Source organism: Sceloporus occidentalis, unplaced genomic scaffold, assembly GCF_023333645.1.
Source record: "Sceloporus occidentalis isolate IW3139 unplaced genomic scaffold, rSceOcc1.0.p SCAF_160, whole genome shotgun sequence".
NCBI lineage: Eukaryota > Metazoa > Chordata > Lepidosauria > Squamata > Phrynosomatidae > Sceloporus > Sceloporus occidentalis.
The window spans coordinates 1,135,597-1,158,280 of NW_028317140.1; the positions used below are offsets into that span (position 1 = coordinate 1,135,597).

The 22,684-nt window shown below is 49.2% G+C and overlaps 1 protein-coding gene across 1 annotated transcript; it reads right to left on the reverse strand.

The window, feature by feature from the left end:
- Nucleotides 1-1,053: 1,053 nt before the first annotated feature.
- On the reverse strand, nucleotides 1,054-21,235 carry LOC149279837 (remodeling and spacing factor 1-like). The gene is made up of 16 exons (XM_089500834.1): nucleotides 21,110-21,235; nucleotides 13,965-14,048; nucleotides 12,883-12,975; nucleotides 12,568-12,773; nucleotides 12,090-12,232; nucleotides 9,963-11,770; nucleotides 8,992-9,195; nucleotides 8,713-8,817; nucleotides 8,084-8,163; nucleotides 5,686-5,744; nucleotides 5,499-5,598; nucleotides 5,312-5,382; nucleotides 4,479-4,674; nucleotides 4,070-4,293; nucleotides 3,780-3,968; nucleotides 1,054-1,625 (listed from the first exon to the last, which is right to left on the reverse strand). Exons 2-16 carry the CDS (start codon nucleotides 14,040-14,042, stop codon nucleotides 1,054-1,056), a joined length of 4,128 nt encoding a protein of 1,375 aa, XP_089356960.1. The 5' UTR covers nucleotides 14,043-14,048; nucleotides 21,110-21,235.
- Between the last annotated feature and the right edge of the window lie 1,449 nt (nucleotides 21,236-22,684).

Below are 22,684 nucleotides of genomic sequence, written 5' to 3' on the forward strand. Positions count from 1 at the left end.
ATTACAATTTACCGCGTAGACCCTTCATTAGACAAATTTGTGCCATAGCGAAAACGACAATTTCACAAAACCGGGGGGGGGGGGGGGGGGTTTGTGGAGAATGATCCGGGTTTTCCCTGCGTTTTTAACCCTTTCAGAACCACACATAACAAAAAGGCTGTAGCCACACAACGAGGAAACAATTGGGTAAAAGTGGCGCAATCGGGGAGGATATTGCATCCCGTTGCCATGGTGAATGCCTTTAATAATAATAAAAATAGGGCTCGGAGCTGTTTTTACCCCTCCTGCGGTACTGAGAGGGGGCAACAGTCCCAAGGTGTTTTTTTATTTTTAGAAATGACGTTGGGAAACGACACAGAAGCGGTTAATATAAATCTAGCTGTCACCGTCGGCTCTATTACATTTTTTTTTTTTTTAAATCACTAAACTAAATGAAAGCGACCCGTTTTATAACTAAGACTCACGAAGCAACAATGAAGTCGTTGGTATTTTTTATTCGTAACTGCCTGTAGTAACCTAAGTACTGAAGTATTTAAATAGAATATATATTTCATATGAAAAAGCTAAAAGCATCAAGTGCTTATCCCCCCCCCCTGACCCCCCCCCTTTTAATCCCCTACTTTCGTCATTTGGAATATTACGCTCCCTGTCCACGAAGAAAAATAATCGTTTATTGTCAGGACGTTTGGAATGCACGGCGTCCCGAGGCTATTCACAAAATTTATGCGGGACCACAATTATTATTTTTTTTGCCGGATGGTTTCAGTTTGTGAAATTACGTGTGACCACAAGACGCGACGCGAGAAAACGAAAAATAATAATAAAAAAAAGGATTTTTTTTTTTTTTTTGGTTTGTTTTTACAGAATTTTTGCCGAATGTTCAAAAAACTGGTCACTTCACAGAAAGACGTCGGGACCGTCGGTCTCTATAAAAAAAGGTAAAACTGTAGTGGAGGAAAGTTCTGGAGGTGGAATAAAACTGCATTTTGGAACCGGCCCACCGGCATGAGCTGCTCTGGAATAAATTAGCGCAAAAACGGAAGCCGCCGAGTCTTATAACTGTTCGCTGTTACAGACGTAGTCCACAAGGTCCGTTACCCTCAGCAGCTCGTCCTCGTCCTCCTCCGGCACCGCCGCTTCCGGGCCGCCGCCGGTGCCGTTGGAAGGCTGGCTGACGTTGGCCGAAGCGTCCTTAGAGTTCTGACTCTTTTCGCTCGGTTTGCCAATCAAGTTCTCCATGGTTTTTCCCGGGCTCTGTCCGTTAGCGGAGGGTAAATCCACCAGGCTATAGTCCAACGGGCTTCCGTCCTTCCCCACGTTCTCAAACTCGTCGTCGTCGCTCTCCAGCCGATAGCAGGGCTTCTTAGTGCTTTCCGGCAGGGTGCTCGTCGTCGATGGTTTCTCCGCAGGGGGCGGCGGGGCAGATGGGGCAGTTGGGGAAGGCTTGCCGTCCCCTTCCTCGTCCTCATCGTCCGTTTCTATCCGATTCAGTCTCTTCCTCGCAGGCTTCTCCTCTTCCTCCTCCTCTGAGAGATCGTCATCCGAGCTGCGGATGCGTTTCCGCGGCAGGTGCTTGCGCCCCGCTTGCGGCTTCTCTGCGTCGGAGGCTTTGGAGAAATCGCTCTCTGAAAGACAGCAACGTTTCAGGATTACATCAGAGATGAGTAATTATGGAATTTATTATCATTATCACCATTTCATTGTCGCATACCAATACGATCTACAAGTACCCGCTACCTTCCCGGTCCGTGCACTTCCAGTGTCATGTTTCAAAGTGTAAAATGTGGTGCAATCGCCATAGCAACCAACAGAATGTTTCCGATTGTATCACTTTGCATAGCTAGAACTGTTACTGAAACAGGAGGAAACGTGGTGTTACCGGGGGCAACCGCTGGCCTATGCAGTGAGGAATGGGATAAATATCACCGTCTACACCAGGGTTCTCCAATTTCCCTTAAAAGTATAACCCCCAGCGCTGTATACAGCAATATAACCCCCCCAGCGCTGTATACAGCAATATAACCCCCAGCGCTGTATACAGCAATATAACCCCCCAGCGCTGTATACAGTAATAACCCCCAGCGCTGTATACAGTAATAACCCCCAGCGCTGTATACAGCAATATAACCCCCCAGCGCTGTATACAGCAATATAACCCCCAGCGCTGTATACAGCAATATAACCCCCCCAGCGCTGTATACAGTAATATAACCCCCAGCGCTGTATACAGTAATATAACCCCCCAGCGCTGTATACAGTAATATAACCCCCAGCGCTGTATACAGTAATAACCCCCAGCGCTGTATACAGCAATATAACCCCCAGCGCTGTATACAGCAATATAACCCCCAGCGCTGTATACAGCAATATAACCCCCAGCGCTGTATACAGCAATATAACCCCCCCAGCGCTGTATACAGCAATATAACCCCCAGCGCTGTATACAGCAATATAACCCCCAGCGCTGTATACAGCAATATAACCCCCAGCGCTGTATACAGCAATATAACCCCCAGCGCTGTATACAGCAATATAACCCCCAGCGCTGTATACAGCAATATAACCCCCCAGCGCTGTATACAGCAATATAACCCCCCAGCGCTGTATACAGTAATAACCCCCAGCGCTGTATACAGCAATATAACCCCCAGCGCTGTATACAGCAATATAACCCCCAGCGCTGTATACAGCAATATAACCCCCAGCGCTGTATACAGTAATATAGCCCCCCAGCGCTGTATACAGTAATATAGCCCCCCAGCGCTGTATACAGTAATATAGCCCCCCAGCGCTGTATACAGTAATATAGCCCCCCAGCGCTGTATACAGTAATATAACCTTCCCAGTGCTGTATACAGTAATATAACCCCCAGCGCTGTATACAGTAATATAACCCCCAGCGCTGTATACAGTAATATAGCCCCCCAGCGCTGTATACAGTAATATAGCCCCCCAGCGCTGTATACAGTAATATAACCTTCCCAGTGCTGTATACAGTAATATAACCCCCAGCGCTGTATACAGTAATATAACCCCCAGCGCTGTATACAGTAATATAACCCCCCAGCGCTGTATACAGTAATATAACCCCCCAGCGCTGTATACAGTAATATAACCCCCCAGCGCTGTATACAGTAATATAACCCCCAGCGCTGTATACAGTAATATAACCCCCCAGCGCTGTATTCAGTAATATAACCCCCAGCGCTGTATACAGTAATATAACCCCCAGCGCTGTATACAGTAATATAACCCCCCCAGCGCTGTATACAGTAATATAACCCCCCCCGCGCTGTATACAGTAATATAACCCCCAGCGCTGTATACAGTAATAACCCCCAGCGCTGTATACAGTAATATAACCCCCCAGCTCTGTATACAGTAATATACCCCCCAGCGCTGTATACAGTAATATAACCCCCCAGCACTGTATACAGTAATATAACCCCCCCGCGCTGTATACAGTAATATAACCCCCCAGCGCTGTATACAGTAATATAACCCCCAGCGCTGTATACAGTAATAACCCCCAGTGCTGTATACAGTAATAACCCCCAGCGCTGTATACAGTAATATAACCCCCTTATGGCGATGCTAATGAGGTTTCTTCAGTCCCCTCTTTATATGAAACTTACAAAATTCTCACCAAGTTTTGCGGTTGGATTTTTTTGTCTACGTTCGTGACGTTATCATAAAAGTCACGGCTTCATGCACATCACGTGACTAACCCAGGGACGCCGAGCCGAGGAGGATCATGGGTAACGCGGCCAATTTCTTACCGTCGCTTTCCGAGCTGGAGAACCTGCGTTTCAGCACCCGTCGCATCTCCTTGCCCCGGCCGAGTCGCGCTTTTTTCTGGGAGCCGTCGCTCTCCGAGTCCTCTCTGTAGTTGACCTGCCGCTTCTGGTTCCTCCGTGACCTCCTCCTCCTGGTGTCCAGACAGTCATCACTGTAATCACTACTTTCTTCTGTTTCTGCAAACCCCCCCGAGAAGACAGAGCGGGCGTGAAGAATAAGAAAAAGGTGTTTGTTTTTTTAATGTCACAAAAAATGGCATTATTGTACTCACCGGACTCCTGGACGTCCTCATCGGACTCGTCGTCATCATCGTCGTCGTCATCATCATCAGAATACCGCCTCCTCTTGGACCGCCGCGCCACCCGCTTGCTTTTCCTCATCGGTCTCCTGTAGTGGCGCCTGGGCTTGCGCGCCCCAAAGTCGCTGTCATTAGACTGCTGATCGTCGTCGCTATCGGGGGGGTTCTCATCGGAGACGACAAACTCTTCCTCAGATCTGGAAGAACCCAACAGATAATATAAGGAGGACGGTACGCAGACGGATAAGACGGACATCGCCGGACAGACAACATATAAAAGCACCGGTCACAGAACGGAGCGCCAGCATCAGACACCCGGGGCAATTGCGACGCGCAGGAACGTTACACACGACGGGGCAAAAACTGAAATGGAAACACAGACCCTTCACTGATCCGGAACTCGTCTTCGCTCTCCTCCTCGTCCATGTTGCTGTCGCTGTCCAGGTCGTTGAGGCGCCGGCGTTTTTTGCGGCGACTGGTAGCTCTTTGCGGCCGTTTCCCTTCAGTCTTCTCTCCTTCTATGATGGTTGATATGTCCTTTCCCCGGGTGATGTTGGACATGTCTTTCCCCCGGCCAACTGCCGAGTCAACACCGAGAATTAGAGATTATACTTAAACTGACCAAAAAAAACTGTGCTAGCATACGTATAGATCAAGCATTTTTTTTTCTTATGTATTTTTTTTTAACCTCCAAACGCACCACTTTGTGCATTAAATAGAAAAAAAATCATAATTCCCAGAAGATTTAAAAACAGATTTTGTTACAGAACTCAATGAACGTCAGAGATCTTCCCTCCAACCGGTCTACTGAGCCGCATGGGGCCTGATCAGCTAAGAAGTGTGTCCTGCACCCCCCCATATTGCAGCAGGGGGACTAACACCCCCCACCCCCCCGCCAGGATACATCACTCTATTGTAACGTAGTATTTCAGGTTAAAAAAAGACCCAAGTCCATCAAGTTCAACCCTTCCAGCTTTTGGTCCCCCAAAAAAGGCAAAAAAAATAAAATCCAATTAAGCTTTTTTAATTATTTTTTTTTGGGGGGGGGGGGTTGCCACTTCTCGAATCCAAGAGGCTCTCGGGTTTCTCGTTGGATGAAGAAGCTCTGGAGTATGGATGGTTTATTGTATCATTTATAGCCCGGTGAGAATCCGGAACGCTGCCGGAATACGAGGAGATCCCGATCCCGAGAGGACAGGAATGTGATCTACCTACCACCCCCTCCCTCCGCGTCCCTGATGTCCTCCTCGATCGCTTCATCGATCGCTTCGTCGAATTCATCAAACCTAAAAACGAGAGGACAAAATGAGTGGACGCAAACGAAGCCACCGATAGGCTGTTGCCGTAGACGCTGAAAAGGCTTGGCGGGCGTGCCGGTGTTAGTGCGACGGACGGGACTTACCTGTAACTTATACATTTTCTCGTCCGCGTTGACCTCCTTTCGAGCAGCTTCGTTTTTTTCTTCTTCTTTTCTTCTTTTTCTTGGATTTCTGGGACCTCTTCTGTTTCCTGCGATAAAAAAACAAACGTTACGCGATCCCAAAATAACACAAAAGTGTCTGAGCGCAAAACGCGGCAGCGGGTCAGACGTACCTGCGTGGGAATGATGTTTTCGATGCTGATACCGACGTAAACCAGCCGCTCCTTCCTACAAGAGACAAATACATGGAGGATTCTAACGACCCAACCAGGGAAACTTCAGCTGTCTGCTTTACTGCCGCTTACAAACAAAAAGAAACTGCCCCGGGGGGGTTTTGAAGGGTGTTCAACGCCCAACTTTTTCCTGGCTTTCTGCCACATGCGAAGCTGCTAATTCTCCTTAGGGACTTTAGTTACAGATTTAAGCGCGTACGGGTCACAGATCCGCTTTATTACTGACGGATTAAAAATACGCTTTCAAAAATATCGCTGTTTTCTTTTTTATCCCAGTTGTAGTTTTTTGCCCCATAATATAATGTTTCAGGCGGCTGCGTATCAGCCATTTGTATGATTCTCGCTCTGTTATCCAAACCCCAATCTACTAAACCCCCCGAACTCCTTATCATACTGCCTGTGGGGAACAACAGAATGACTCAGTCTTAATCACCAAGCCGGACTCTCTGACTAATGAAAGTCTATGGAGAAATGGACTTCATTAGCATTGCCATAAAGCGTCAGCTCAGTGCGGTGTTTGAGCCGGAAAAGTCACCCAAAATATTACATGACTGACAAGCAGGGGGGTTATATTACTGTATACAGCGCTGGGGGGTTATATTACTGTATACAGCGCTGGGGGGTTATATTACTGTATACAGCGCTGGGGGGTTATATTACTGTATACAGCGCTGGGGGGTTATATTACTGTATACAGCGCTGGGGGTTATATTACTGTATACAGCGCTGGGGGGTTATATTACTGTATACAGCGCTGGGGGGTTATATTACTGTATACAGCGCTGGGGGATTATATTACTGTATACAGCGGTGGGGGGTTATATTACTGTATACAGCGGTGGGGGGTTATATTACTGTATACAGCGCTGGGGGGTATATTACTGTATACAGCGCTGGGGGGTTATATTACTGTATACAGCGCTGGGGGGTTATATTACTGTATACAGCGCTGGGGGGTTATATTACTGTATACAGCGTTGGGGGGTTATATTACTGTATACAGCATTGGGGGTTATTACTGTATACAGCGGTGGGGGTTATATTACTGTATACAGCGCTGGGGGGTTATATTACTGCATACAGCGCTGGGGGTTATATTACTGCATACAGCGCTGGGGGTTATATTACTGCATACAGCGCTGGGGGTTATATTACTGCATACAGCGCTGGGGGTTATATTACTGCATACAGCGCTGGGGGTTATATTACTGCATACAGCGCTGGGGTTATATTACTGCATACAGCGCTGGGGGTTATATTACTGCATACAGCGCTGGGGGTTATATTACTGCATACAGCGCTGGGGGTTATATTACTGCATACAGCGCTGGGGGGTTATATTACTGTATACAGCGCTGGGGGGTTATATTACTGTATACAGCGCTGGGGGGTTATATTACTGTATACAGCGCTGGGGGGTTATATTACTGTATACAGCGCTGGGGGGTTATATTACTGTATACAGCGCTGGGGGGTTATATTACTGTATACAGCGCTGGGGGGTTATATTACTGTATACAGCGCTGGGGGGTTATATTACTGCATACAGCGCTGGGGGGTTATATTACTGTATACAGCGCTGGGGGTTATATTACTGTATACAGCGCTGGGGGTTATATTACTGCATACAGCGCTGGGGTTATATTACTGCATACAGCGCTGGGGGTTATATTACTGCATACAGCGCTGGGGGTTATATTACTGTATACAGCGCTGGGGGTTATATTACTGCATACAGCGCTGGGGTTATATTACTGCATACAGCGCTGGGGTTATATTACTGCATACAGCGCTGGGGGTTATATTACTGCATACAGCGCTGGGGGTTATATTACTGTATACAGCGCTGCGGGTTATATTACTGTATACAGCGCTGGGGGGTTATATTACTGTATACAGCGCTGGGGGGTTATATTACTGTATACAGCGCTGGGGGGTTATATTACTGTATACAGCGCTGGGGGGTTATATTATTGTATACAGCACTGGGGGTTATACTACTGCATACAGCGCTGGGGGTTATATTACTGCATACAGCGCTGGGGGTTATATTACTGCATACAGCGCTGGGGGTTATATTACTGTATACAGCGTTGGGGGTTATATTACTGTATACAGCGCTGGGGGTTATATTACTGCATACAGCGCTGGGGGTTATATTACTGCATACAGCGCTGGGGGTTATATTACTGCATACAGCGCTGGGGGTTATATTACTGGAGACGGGGGGGGTTATATTTATCGTTGCGGTAAGCAGTACGACTGCCATCGAGCAGGTTGCAGGGGAGATGATTTGGAAGCCCCCTCTGTATCGCGCACCCGATGTAGACGAACCTCCGCTCCGCCCGCTCCTTCTTCTTCAGGACCACGTCCAGGTCCAGCAGCTGCTCCTCCAGCTTCTCGCACAGTAACTTCTGTTCAGGTAGAAAAGATTTAGGTTCGGCTCAGAGAATGAATCCTAACAGAGTCCGCGTGACGTTATCACGAAGGAACGTTTACGTTCTACTCCTTCAATAAGGGATCCTAATAAATCGATCAAAAGCCTCTTCTGCTCTCAAGGCACAGGAATATTATTGGGTTCGGAAGGAGAAGAAGTGTCAGCACTCGAGGTCATAATACAACTAGAGCGTCAGATTTAAATGTAATGGAAGGAGGTTTTACTTTACTGAGAAGGTGGTGGATAAATAGAACAGCCTCCCAGCAGAGGTGGTAGAGGGTAATACAGTGAGGGTATTAAACATGCGCGGGATAGACATACGGCTCCTGAATCTAAGACGAGACCAACGACTGATTTAAGGTTTGAGTCGTTACAGCAGGAGAAACGGGCGACTAGACGGGGGCCGCCGGGGGCCGATCTGCCAACGGGTTCTGGGTTCAGAGCATTTCAATTATCTGCATGTTTATAAGGAAAGCCGGGGGGGGGCACAATACCCAGAAGGTAATAAAGATAACCCCATTCGTACATGTTGGCACGGGGGGCAGAACCATTCCCCGTCCGGGATGAGCATGAGTGGGGGCCGCAGGCACGCCGTGTGATAGCCGCTGTCACACGAGTCGCAGAGCAGGATCTGGAACAAAGAGACGCGTAACCGTTATTATATATAAAGGCAGGCAGAATATCCGCAGAGCCCCCCCACGTTTATTACCCCGTACGCCTGGATATCGCCCGTAAATCACCAGCATTTCTCTGAGCACCGATACATCTGACCTTTGTGAGCTCCTTCACTACGCGGCGCACTCACCAGTTCCGGGTGGTTGGGAAGGCTGCACTTTTTGCACGGCTCGTCGTCCTCCCCCGGAGCCGCCGCCTCGTTCTCCTCTTCCTCGGACCCGTGCTCCGAGTCCTCCTCGCTGCCGCTCTCCTCGCTCTCCTCCTCGCTGGACTCTTTGCGCCTGCGACGTGATCGAAAGTTAGTCCAGCGAGCTCGCCTTCTCTGCCTGGGCTTCTACAAAGGAATGGCAAAGTAAACACGTGGAGAGACGGCGAAGCCGCGCGGTGACCCCGATCCCCTACGCCCCACAACAATCGTGATAAAAACTCTTTAATGTCACCATTTAACGTCTGAATTATCTCAGTGTGACGGACGATGAGCGTCTCCCACCGGCGACTATTTATGGCCAACTATAGCTACATACGGTCTATTCAAACCCAATTCTACAGCCGATGATCAATAGGGATGGAGAGACTCATTTATTTGGGTCAGATTGGAGATCTCATTATTATCATACTGCCTGTGGGAAACAACAGAACGGCTCGGTCTTAATCACCCAGCCAGACTCCCTGAGTAAAAAAAGTCTATGGAGGAACGGACTTCATTAGCATCGCCATAAAGCATCAGCCTCCAGGTTTTTGCCAATTCCAAGCAACATTACTGTCTCAGGTGTAGTGTTTTTGTCGTCAATGATAACCTACATTAGAGGGCGATAGAACAATGGAACAGCCTCCCAGCAGAAGTGGTAGAGGGTAATACAGTGAGGGGATTTAAACATGCATGGGATAGACATACGGCTCCTGAATCTACGACGAGAACGACGACCGTCAAGTGGGACAAAATGGGCAACTAGACGGGGGCCGGATGGGTCTAATCGGCTACCAAACATTAGTGCTCTGCTTTACGCTGGAACCGATCCGCCTGAGCATAAAATCCAGCGCCGTGTACAGTAATGCAGAGAGTCGGATGTCGCTCCCTGCCACCACCTCGTATAATCCTACCTGCACCCGCTTGGTTTTCTGACACGAGTCTTTCTCAGACTTCCTTTCTTCGTCTTTTTCTGCCCTCGGGGGGGCAGCCTTTTCCTCGTCGTCGCTTTGTCTCTTTTCCGGCTTCCGCTCCTTAGTTTCCGCCATCTTGGCCGAGGGGCGCGATATTCTCGGAGAGCGTCTCAAAGACCGACCGATGCTCTCCTCGGCGTCGTCCGCCTCGTCTGGCGCAGGCTGCGTCGGCTCATTCTTCTTTCTCTTGTTGGAGATCCTGATGGTCAACTTGATGCCATCTTTCTGCCGCTCGGAGGTCATCTCCTTCCCTTCCGTCCCGCTGGTCTCTTCTTCCAGGACCGTTTTATACTTTTGTCTGTTTCTCGAGGACGACACTTGGTTCTCCGTCTTCAAAGGCTTTTCCACCTCTGCCTTTGGAGTCTCGTTGACCTCCTTATCTTCAGGTGATGCGCTGGTCTCGCTCTCTACTGGAGCCACCGTGTCTCTCGGTGCCGCCCTCGAACTTTTCGCTTTCTTCTCGGCCCCCGCGGAGGTTTCTTTTAATAACGTCTCGGCGGCACCGGTCTTTGTGGTTGAGGATTCCGTCACATCCTCCTCGGGTGAATCAGGTTTCGCAGCGGAAGGTTTTTGGGGTTCGGGATCCATTTTCTCCTCTGGTCGGCCGCCATCTTCCATCTTCTTCGGAAGGTCGTGCTTTTCCTGAACCGTTTGCTCGGGCTTCTTCTCAGACCCATCCGCGGCCGGGAGTTGGGCCAAGTTACCGCCATCACCTGGCGACGGGGTTCTCGGTTTCTCCAGCGTGGCCGGCTCCGGGCTGGACTTTGAACAGCTAAGGTCTTTTTTGGAATCCTCTTTAAATGAAGCCTCCGCAGCTTTATTGGGGACCAAAACAAGTTCATTTTTCCTCGTTTCTCCCTCTTTCGTCTCGGTTTTATGGCACTCAGTCTTGCCGAGCTCTTCTGTCGCTGGTTTTTGGTTGGCCTTTTCTGCTGAAGGAGAAGACGGATCATCCCCAGGTTCCGCTACCCTCTCCAGTTTCTCGTGCCCTGTATTTTTGGAGCTCTCCTTGGGCTCCCCTAGGCTTTTGATGACCGGCTCGCTCCTCTTCTTGCTCGTTAGACCATTCTCGTCCTTGGCCACGGACACAACGGACTCTCTCGCGCTGTTCCCGTTTTTCTCGGCCGGGTCCGGCTTGGCTTTGGGCGCCATCTTCTCGCTGTTCACCTCTCCGTTCACAAGCTGCTTCCCGTCTGCGGCAGCCGCGGCCCCCGCGGAGGTCTTCGCCGTGTCGTCGTCCTGCTTCCCGTCGTCCCTTTGTAGCACTTCCTTCGTAGGGGTGACGGGCTTGTGCAGCGACGCTTTAACGGGGCTGTCGAAATCATCGGTCAACTTCAGCTCTCGTTTCTTCAAGGGGATTTTAGCTTGCTGGTCGTTCTTCAGCTTTTCGGACTCCTCCACGGACCTCTCCGCGGGCTCTTCGGCTCTTTTCACGATCACCGATATTTCGGAGCGCTCCGGTTCTTGGGGCGGATGGATCTTCTCGGGGTTCCCCTTTAATTCTTTCGGCTCTGACCTCTCCTCCGGTTTTATCGGCTTCACGTTCTCCTTGAAAGAGTCGTCTTCTTTGGCAGCGACGGGCGCCTCGCACGGATCCGTGGACGGCTCGCTCTTCATGTGACTCGGGGCCTTTACAGTCTCTGCCTCCGTTTTACACGTCGTGGTTCCGTTCTCCGGGCTGTCGGTTTCTGGCTTAACCCCATCAGCCGGCTTCTCCTCTTTTACGTCTCCATCCTCTATGGATTTCTCTGTCGTTGCAACAAAAAAATGCATGCATTTAGACCTAAATGTCTCTTTTTAAGCAGAAACTCTTACATATATACATTAACCGTATAACCGACATAAGGAAAGTAGCTGGGATCATTGTTGGTGATGATGTCATGTGGTTGGCATATGGGTTAGATGGGATTTCAGTTGGGAGTTCTAAAATTATTATATTTTTAATGACGACAGACCTGGGGGGCTTCCGTCCCACTCACATGCCGCGATTCCTTATATCCCCGGCATCCGAATGGGCTCTTTAAGAATAAAATTAAAAAAATTAAATATATATAAAAAGCAACGCACCCTCGTTTTCTTTTTTAATCTCGTCGTCTTCCGGATCGGGGCTCTCACGAGAAGAACTTTCCGGCGGGTCGGATTTCTTTAATAACGCGGGGTCTATCTGAGCTTTTAGCAGCTCCAGAGTTTCCGCCAATTCATTCCTACTCCTGCGTCAGAAAAAAAACATATTAAAGACGTCATTAGGATGGATTACCAGGAAAGGGATCGGTCAGACCTACGCGTGTCGTTTAACCCCTGACTAGTAACAGACATCGGCAACTGGGCAGATCCCAGTCAGAAAGGAGGACCATCCCGAATGATCAACAACGCTAACAGACCAGAGGCGTCCCCCGGCAGAGGCGGAAAGAGGTAAGCCTCGCTCTTTATATATTTGTGGGTAAATTGCGATAAACGCCCTTTAAACGCGTGCCGCGGGGGGGGTTTGCCGGTAAGTTCTATGTTAAATCGGCTGACGTCTCGAGGAGACTCGCGGGAGGGCTACCTGACGATGCACTTCCACGTGGACCCGTCCTGGTCGTCCTGCTCCTCGATGTACACGCGGATGTTGTGATCTTGATCCAGTTGGAACCAGTACATCAAGCCGTCCTTATCGCGCCCGATGGGCTGGAGCCGCATGGCGTCGCCGTCTTCCTCGTTGATGATGTTTTTAAACTTGAGATTGTCGTCGAACTGGCACTCGCACAGGTGCTGCAACGAGGGAAAAGCGGCAACGGTCAACGAGCGGCCGCCACGCGAGGGAAGCTGGCGGTCATTCCCGTGATTTTATGGCGCGGGGGGGGGGGGGGTAATCGCTTACCTTCAGCAAGCCCACTTTGCACTCCAGGCTCATCTCCGGATAGCCTTTCTTCTCCATCTCCCAGGCCCACGTGCAGTTATACTCCTGGCAGATCTGGAAGACATGATATTTACCAAAAGGATCACTCGCTGCTCACCGGACGCTCGCCCGCTGCAGCTGGAACCGAAAGGAAAGCGGTAACCCGACGGGCATCGGGCGATCATTTATAGAACCCCAGCCAGCCGAGACGGATTAGCGAGAGCCCCCGGTATAACGCTGCCGGAAACACAGGGCCGCCCGGGGGCTTCGTTACCGACGGGACATCGTCATAAGGCTTTGTTAACTCTTTGGTGACATCTTCCAAAACTGGTTACTTGTCTTTTTTCAATACTAGTCCCCCTACGGCACCCACTGCCGAGTTATCCCGCTGGACAGGAAAGCCCCATGTTTTGTTTCATAAGTCGGTCATGTGACCAGGGATCGGATAAACGACTCTGCGTCTGCATGCTGCCAAGCCTTTTTTTTTTTTCCACGGCAGCAGCCGGTCATTCTGTGCCGCCGGCTTCATAACCCATTTCTGCCTATAGACAGGAACTGGAAATGTTATTTTGTTAACTTAAAGAGAGCCTCCTGGTTACGGCATTTTCTCCTTCCCTGATCCGAGCCTCTGGAGTGATGGGAGTGATAAAGGGCCATTGGAACCCAGGAGTGATGGGAGTGATAAAGGGCCATTGGAACCCAGGAGTGATGGGAGTGATAAAGGGCCATTGGAACCCAGGAGTGATGGGAGTGATAAAGGGCCACTGGGACACAGGAGTGATGGGAGTGATAAAGGGCCACTGGAACACAGGAGTGATGGGAGTGATAAAGGGCCATTGGAACACAGGAGTGATGGGAGTGATAAAGGGCCATTGGGACACAGGAGTGATGGGAGTGATAAAGGGCCTCTGTACGCCATTTCCAGCCACAATAGTCATTTACAGCATTAACCCCGCCTGCACTGGATTTCTGATCCATTTCATCTTATTTTAAAAGACAAGATCTGCTTGTTGTTGTAACATAAGGACATTTTTCATGCGCAGATGGAGAGGTTTGTACCGCACCTTCATTAAGTATTTTTCCCATCTGTCAACCGTTACCGACTTCCCAATTTTTCTCATGAGTTTCAGGTGAAGCTCCATTAAAGGCTTTGTGACTAAAGAGAGAGGAAAAAACACAGCGTGAGAATTACGTTATTTACAGATATAGCGATATATGTTCCATACGGCATCCACGATAATCTAATGATAATTCCACAGCGCCTTCTCGTTAATGAACCAAACTTTCTGATTAGTTATCTCGACTGGGAGGAGTGCTACATAAATGAAAAATAATCATTTCATGATTTAAATAAACTCAGTAAGCAGAATTGCCCTCGCGGGGGCCACCGGTAACACGTGACGCGTTTCACCCGTGGAAAGGCGAGGGGACAGGTGCTTGGATTGGGTTTTCTTTTGAAGACGCGCGGGATAAAGCCGTCCCCGTGATCGCAGCAGACGGACGCGTCCACGTGGCCAGACCCAACTCTCCGGCCATCTCCAGTTTCCCCCCCACCCCGCGTTATCTCCGATGTCCCCGCACTTAGATTAATGAAGAAGCGCTCGGCCATTCTCCGCTTCACCTGTAACTCGGGTTAACAGGACGAGCTCGGAAACAGAAGCGACCGGCGCGAGAATAAAACAGAGCGGAACGCGTGGATTCGGGGCAAGCGTGGCCCTGCGCTCTATACAGCAGTACATGTCTGGAAACTATTCTCAGCGGGGGGGCACGGGTACGGGGGGGTTATATTACTGTATACAGCGCCAGGGGGGGTGTTCTATTACTGTATACAGCGCTGGGGTTATATTACTGTATACAGAGCCAGGGGGGTTTATATGACTGTATACAGCGCCGGGGGGGGGGTTATATGACTGTATACAGCGCGGGGGGTTATATGACTGTATACAGCACGGGGGGTTATATTACTGTATACAGCGCTGGGGGGTTATATTACTGTATACAGCGCTGGGGGGTTATATTACTGTATACAGCGCTGGGGGGTTATATTACTGTATACAGCGCTGGGGGGTTATATTACTGTATACAGCGCTGGGGGTTATATTACTGTATGCAGCGCTGGGGGGTTATATTACTGTATACAGCGCTGGGGGGTTATATTACTGTATACAGCGCTGGGGGGTTATATTACTGTATACAGCGCTGGGGGGTATATTACTGTATACAGCGCTGGGGGGTATATTACTGTATACAGCGCTGGGGGGTATATTACTGTATACAGCGCTGGGGGGTATATTACTGTATACAGCGCTGGGGGTTATATTACTGTATACAGCGCTGGGGGGTTATATTACTGTATACAGCGCTGGGAAGGTTATATTACTGTATACAGCGCTGGGGGGTTATATTACTGTATACAGCGCTGGGGGTTATATTACTGTATACAGCGCTGGGGGTTATATGACTGTATACAGCGCTGGGGGTTATATTACTGTATACAGCGCTGGGGGGTTATATTACTGTATACAGCGCTGGGGTTATATTACTGTATACAGCGCTGCGGGTTATATTACTGTATACAGTGCTGGGGTTATATTACTGTATACAGCGCTGGGGGGGTTATATTACTGTATACAGCGCTGGGTGGTTATATTACTGTATACAGCGCTGGGGGTTATATTACTGTATACAGCGCTGGGGTTATATTACTGTATACAGCGCGGGGGGAGAGGAGTTACGCTCCAGGATAAAATATGAAATAAGCGGGTGATATATTTTTTTATTTGCCGGGAGGTTTCCGCTCCGCACTTTAGGTTTAGTCACAGAGGCCTCGCTATCTCTCCGGCAGCCACCGTCGGCTTAACCTCCCTCATGTTACAGAGTAATTATTTTTTTTACTCATACGACGGAATCTTTTCTGGCGCCGCGGAATGAAGACGGCCGGGAGACTGCTGCGCATGCGCTCGTGGAGATGGAAGAAAACATCGCCCTCTTATAAGATGAATGATAAGTGAAGTAGCGCAGGGGCGGCAGCGCACGTGGCGTTTGTGAACAGGTGGGGGTCATGAGGCGGCGGGGAAAAGCCAGTCCCGGCATCCCTTCCATTATAACAAGAAGGGCTCGACAAACCCCGGGCACCGGGCCGTCGCATGGCGTGGCTTTTGTGTTCCGTGTCCTTCTCATGTAACGCACAAACACAAATTAAAAGGGGGGGGGCGGGCCTTTCTTTAGATACCGTTATTTTGATCATATCTTATCTACTATAAAACGGTGGGGGGGGGGAGAAAAAAAACCTTTTCCAAACCTTTCAAAATAGATTAAAATAATTTGTCCTGAGTTTAAAAACACCCAGTAGCGCTCTGCTTTCTTCTAAGAGCCCCCAATTCTTTTTTTTTTTTCTTATTTTTGTACTTTGAGGGCAAGAATGTGTTTTTAATGTATTTTTTTACATTTTATTTTTACAGTTTCTTTTATGATGTCATAGTGACATTACTGGAGTATTTTACAATGTTATTACATTTTTATTCTCTAACGATGTTAAACAGTTTATATTTTGCGGATCACAGTGATCGGTAAGCAGGGCTCACAGTGATCGGTAAGCAGGGCTCACAGTGATGGGTAAGCAGGGCTCACAGTGATGGGTAAGCAGGGCTCACAGTGATGGGTAAGCAGGGCTCACAGTGATGGGTAAGCAGGGCTCACAGTGATGGGTAAGCAGGGCTCACAGTGATGGGTAAGCAGGGCTCACAGTGATGGGTAAGCAGGGCTCACAGTGATGGGTAAGCAGGGCTCACAGTGATGGGTAAGCAGGGCTCACAGTGATCGGTAAGCAGGGCTCACAGTGATCGGTAAGCAGGGCTCACAGTGATCGGTAAGCAGGGCTCACAGTGATCGGTAAGCAGGGCTCACAGTGATCGGTAAGCAGGGCTCACAGTGATCGGTAAGCAGGGCTCACAGTGATCGGTAAGCAGGGCTCCATTGCCCTGCATTCCTGATCGCGATACCCGTGATCAGCCTGCAGGGGAGCTCAGACGTCTCAGGAGGCTGTGGACAGAGCGATATCTCCTACCATTTACCGCATACCCGCACTTCTTACGCCTATTTATATATAGGCGATACTTATAGGTATATGCCATATGATTTACTCCATAGATGTTATAGAAAGGGTTAACCCAGGGCTTCACAAACCCTGGCAACAAGAAAGCACTTGCTGGTGCCCCGGGCTCTGCAGGGCTGCCATTATAAAGTTCGGTAATACGTAAAAATACCGTTATCGGGACTGGATTAAGCATTTTATATTATTGTGATTTTGTTGGCTATACACTTTATATTCTTGTTATACTTTGTTGTATGTTTATGTTGCTGGTCCCTTTATGTTTTTATTATATTCTCTCTTTTAGGATTTCATCTCTTTTTTTAGGCCTGGCTGCTCCGTACATTTCCATATTTTGGGTTTTATATTTTTGGAGCCTGTTTGAATTTTTCTTTCTCCCGCTTTGGAATAATCGGTTTGTATTAAATTCATTGTTTCATATTTTTTGACGGTGGATTTATAAATCAGCGCTGCGTATGTTTTTGGTCGATTGTTTTCTGTATTAAGGAGACGTGATGGTGAAGCAGCAACACAGACAGGAGGGGGAGGGCGGATAAGAACCAAACTTTAAATATATATATTATTATATTATACATATTATATATTAAAGGAAATATTTACACGGTTAGAAGAGAAAAATTGGTCGACCCCCTGATTACACGGATACAACACAAGCCTCCACGCCCAGAAAAACATTATTTTGCTTGCAAATCGGCCCCATCCGGCCCCCGTCTAGTCGCCGTTTCTCCTGCTGTAAAGACTCAAACCTTAATCAGTCGTTGGTCTCGTCGTAGATTCAGGAGCCGTATGTCTATCCCATGCATGTTTAATACCCTCACTGTATTACCCTCTACCACCTCTGCTGAGAGGCTGCTCCACTTATCTACCACCCTCTCAGTAAAGTAAATCCCTTTATGTATTTAAATGTTTTTTTCCCACAACTCTTCTCCTCCAAGCACTCAGAACACATTTTAAATTTCCCTGTTATAGAAAATAAATGCCGTCTAAGGAAGGTAGGGAAACGGGGTATTAACATTTTAAACCCCCCAAGCCCCGTATCGCTGTATAGAAAAATATACTCCTCCCTCTGGGGCTGTATACAGTAATATCCACCCCCCCCCCCACCCCGGGCTGTATACAGTAATATAGATCAGTGACTAAAACCTCCTTTTATGTCATTTTGCCCCAATAAACTCCCTTTATCTGCAGCCCTGGAGCCGCCGTTGCTGTCAGTCATGTGATATTTTGGGGGACTTTCCCAGCTCAAACACCACACTGAGCTGAGGCTTTATGGCGATGCTAATGAAGTCCGTCCATAGACTTTCATTAGTCAGGGAGTCTGGCTGGGTGATTAAGACTGAGCCGTTCTATTGTTCCCCGCAGGCAGTATGATAAGGAGTCGGGGTGTTTAGTAGATCGGGGGTCAGATAACAGCGCAAATGGCTGATATGCAGCTGCCTGAAAACATTCTTGAAAACTTTTTTAATGTGATATTTGAAATTTAAAAAACAAATGGTGCGACTTCGCCTCTGAAATCCTTAAACTTGCGGAGGAAGTGGGGGGTAAAACATCCTTTTGGGCCCAGACTCCCTTATACCTGATGCTGTAAACCAGAGCCCCGGATTATGATGTCATATGAAGAATTAGCATTTTCATACGTTATACGCACATATACATCAGGTGTTGTATTTTTACCCCGCCCCCAAAATAAAAGGACGCGGGGGGGGCAATAAAAACGTGTTCCCAAAATGTCTCAAAAACCAGCAATGCGATCTCAAACATCTCGCCCCGTTGAAATTTCGGGAAAGCTGTATATTTTCTAACCACGTGCTAATAGATTGTAAGCCTGCGTGCCGAGCCCTGTGTACCTCATTTATTGGGGGGACCCAGTCTGTCAGTTCTAGTTTCGGGGGGCGCTCTGAAGAACAGATAAAAATAATAAATAAATAATTTGAAAGTTAAAGCCCCCCCCCCGAGAAAACATCCTACAAACCGCCACAAAACACAACGTTTCACTGTAACAAAATCATTGTTTGGATACAAAGTATTTAAATGCCATTTAACCCCTTCGGCGCTTGTGTGCCAAGTAACGCATTTATTTGGTAACAAGCCAGAACGCTTTAAAGCATTTAACGAAACGGAAGTACGTTTTACTTTACTGAGAGGGTGGTAGATAAGTGGATCATCCTCCCAGCAGAAGTGGTAGAGGGTAATACAGTGAGGGTATTAAACATGCATGGGGTAGACATACGGCTCCTGAATCTAAGACGAGACCAACGACTGATTAAGGTTTGATTCTTTACAGCAGGAGAAACGGGCGACTAGACGGGGGCCGGATGGGGCCGATCTGCCAGCAGGTTCTATGACGCACCTGTCCATAGGGTGGACAGACAGATTAATCATTTTCTGTTAAATGTCAGCTTGGGAAAAATGGCTACAATCCGGTAACAGCGGCCGGGTAACTTTGTAACACGAAGAGCGAACAATTTACACAAAAGCGACACAAAAACCGACAGCGAGGCTTTATCCAGCCAGGGATACCACGGACCGGCTGCAAGCGTCTAACACGGGAGTTCAAACAGCCTTTAAGTTATTCTCTCACACGGCAGCAAAACTTTCCGCAAGCAGGACACCGACAAAAAAAAAAAAAAAAGGTAGTGGATACCTGGAAGGGACTTCCAGTGGGAGTAGTACAAATATATACAAAAAGGGGGATTTAACAAAGCTTTAGATGAGAATAAAACCACCCCGAAGAATGGATAAGTAAAAATGGATTTAAAAGGGATTGACAGTCTCAAAATCATCAAATATCTCAATTCAGTTATTATAAGAAAGCCCGCTGAATTTATCGTCGCGCTCTGCGAAGCCGAACGCCCCGATTGATTGCGTTCTGAATATAAGCTCATGCGCGGGGTCCTCATAAGCCCACCATACTTAAGAAGGTTGGGTAAAAGTGCCATATGGATAGATTGCAAGCTCACGGGCAGAGTTGTAAACCCCTGCTGCACCTGCAGGTTTAATGTTTGTTACGTACTTGGTGATGACCCCATATTAAAAATTGTACAGCGCTGCGTCATATGTTGGCGCTAAAAGAACTAGAAGTTCATGGAAAGTACTCTTCTCTAGCGGGGGGGGGGGCACTGATCACAATACGTGTAAATATTAAAGCATCCGCACGACAATTAAAGATCCTCAGCAACAAACACACAAAAGAATGGGGTCTCGCGGGGTCCCGCTACAATACGGTCCCGTCCAGGCACAACAACCCCCCCCCCATAGATTGCAAGCTCCAGTGATCAAGGCTTTCCAGACCAATCCTGGATTCAAACAATACAAGGGGCTGGAAGTGCGGTAGCAAGTCCTCCAGCAATGAAAGGGTTAAGAAATCAATTCAGTTTTCACAAATCCAATAAAAATAGCGATTCGAACCAAAAACAGCCAAAATTCTGCAAAATTCATCCATTCCCAATAGCCGCAGCATCCCTGCCCCGGGGCATCAGCGGTCCCCTGAGGAAGAGCGGACGACTGGGTCCCGTTTGCCTCCCAGACACAGCACCAGCCTCAGTATGAGTGGCCCCTGGGAGCCTCAGTATGAGTGGCCCCTGGGAGCCTCAGTATGAGGGGCCCCGTTTGTTTGTTGTCATGACCCCCCCCCCTCCTGTGAGGGCAGGAGACAGGCTCGGAGCATGCGCACTACACTGACCGGCAGCAGGGGCACAACACATCCACTGACCCCAGTGCCCACCCACAGCCCAGGGCAAACTACCCCTCTGCCTGCTACTGGCAGCACATGGCGGTAACCCACCCCCAGCAGTGCCTGAGACGCACGGCTGCTGATGATGATGAATGGGGATGGGTTATCTTAGGCGCCAAAGCATCGATGCAGGGTGCAAAGGGTTAATGCAGAGGCGCAGATAGGGCACCCCGCAGTATCCCTGCCTGAGCTGGGGGGAGGGGTGACGTGGGGGTACCACCAGGATCGTGATGGCGTAGACTCCAATTCCAGGCTGTGACTAGGAGATGCAGGCCTGCGCCTCACCCCCGGGGCAGCTCGGACCCCGCGATCCCCCAGTACTCCTTCAGCCCCCTGCTCCATCATCCCATCAACAACCCCAATACCCGCCCCCCCTCACCTCCCCCGGTCTCCTCCAGCGCCTCCTCCAGCTCCGGGAAGGTGAGTTCGGGCAGGTCCAGCAAGGCGCCATAACGCTCCAAGAACGAGCACACCACAGCGAAATCCGGCAATGCTCCGGCTCCGGACGGAGGGGCCGCCACCGTCGGGCTGTCCGCCGGGGGAGCCAAAGCCTCCGCATCAGCCGCCGCTGCCGCCATCTTGGAGTTTGGAGGAGGGAGAGGGCGGGGTGAAGGAGACGGGGAGGTAGACGGGGGGGGAGTGTCTGCGCGCGCACGGGCGCGAGACTCAGCTAGCGTGGGCGGGGTTATAGGCGGGGCTAAAGTCAGTATGAGCGCAGCAGCCCAAGCGGCTACGCCTTCTTTCGGCGGCTTGAGTCTAATTCCTATCCCACAATGCACCTAGAAAGCATTCGAAACCACAGGGGTACTCCTCCCCGCCCATTGTAAGACGGGTAGAAGAGGCGTCAAAACAACAAAGGAAAAGTTTTTTATTCACGCAACTTTATTTCAAAGTGTTAACACGAACAAAACACTCCTGGCGTAAACAACGCAGCGCGCGGCGGTGCATCGGGTACGAGAATACGTCATTGCTCTAAAGGCGTGCTCTGCATACTTAATTAACGCTGTGAGTGCCAGGGGAAGAGAACCCACCCCTGAAGCCCACTAATGGTTGTGCTCGCCGCTGACAAGGGCCAAGCCGTCCAACCCCGTCCTCTCCAAGCACACAGTGCTGTAGCAGCAGCAGCAGCAGCAGCACTCTCTTTCCCGCCTACCGCTGGGGGCGTGTTTTGAGCATGTCGTCCAATAAGAAGGCAGCAGTGGGTATATAAATAGCAGTGTCCGCGGCTGCTGGTGAGTGACGCAGTCTCGCAGAGATATGAGGAGGGCTTGTGTGTTTGACCGGTATGTCTGTGCGTCACTCACTCACTCACTCACTCACTCACTCACTCACTCACTCACTCACTCACTCACTCACTCACTCACTCACGCACTCACGCGCCCCCGCTCCTGACTACTCTGCATGCTACCTGTTTCGCCACTAACCTCCAAGGGTTAATCAGTGCCCCCCAGCAGTTGTGGCAATTTCTATGGCATGTATTTGCCCCTAACCCATTGCTCTATGTGCGCAGAAGGCATGCTGCCAATTACCTGGGCTTGGCCGAATCTACCCCCCTGGGGCAGATGTAGCAGCTGACTCTGCGGGTAAAGGTTAAGCCCGGGCTCTTGGCATCCAGCCAGCTCCTCATTTAAAGAGCCAAAGGCCTTTAAATCCGGCCATAGAGGCAGTGTGATCGAACAGCCCCGGCCTGCTCTATTGCCCCAAGCACTGCCATGCCTTGTACTAGGGGTAAGAGACTAAAGCCCAGCCCTTTCGCTTTGGCTGAAGTATTTATTGCCCCCTCTGTAGTTAAGTAAACTTTTGCTGCTCAGACACTTTGTTTCCTGTAAAAAGTTTCTGTCGCACAAATAACACAAACTTATGGTGCCTTTTCTGCTTCTATGGCAACAGCCTATCGGTTTTCCTGTCCAAAAAAATATTGATGAGGCAAAATGTCACGA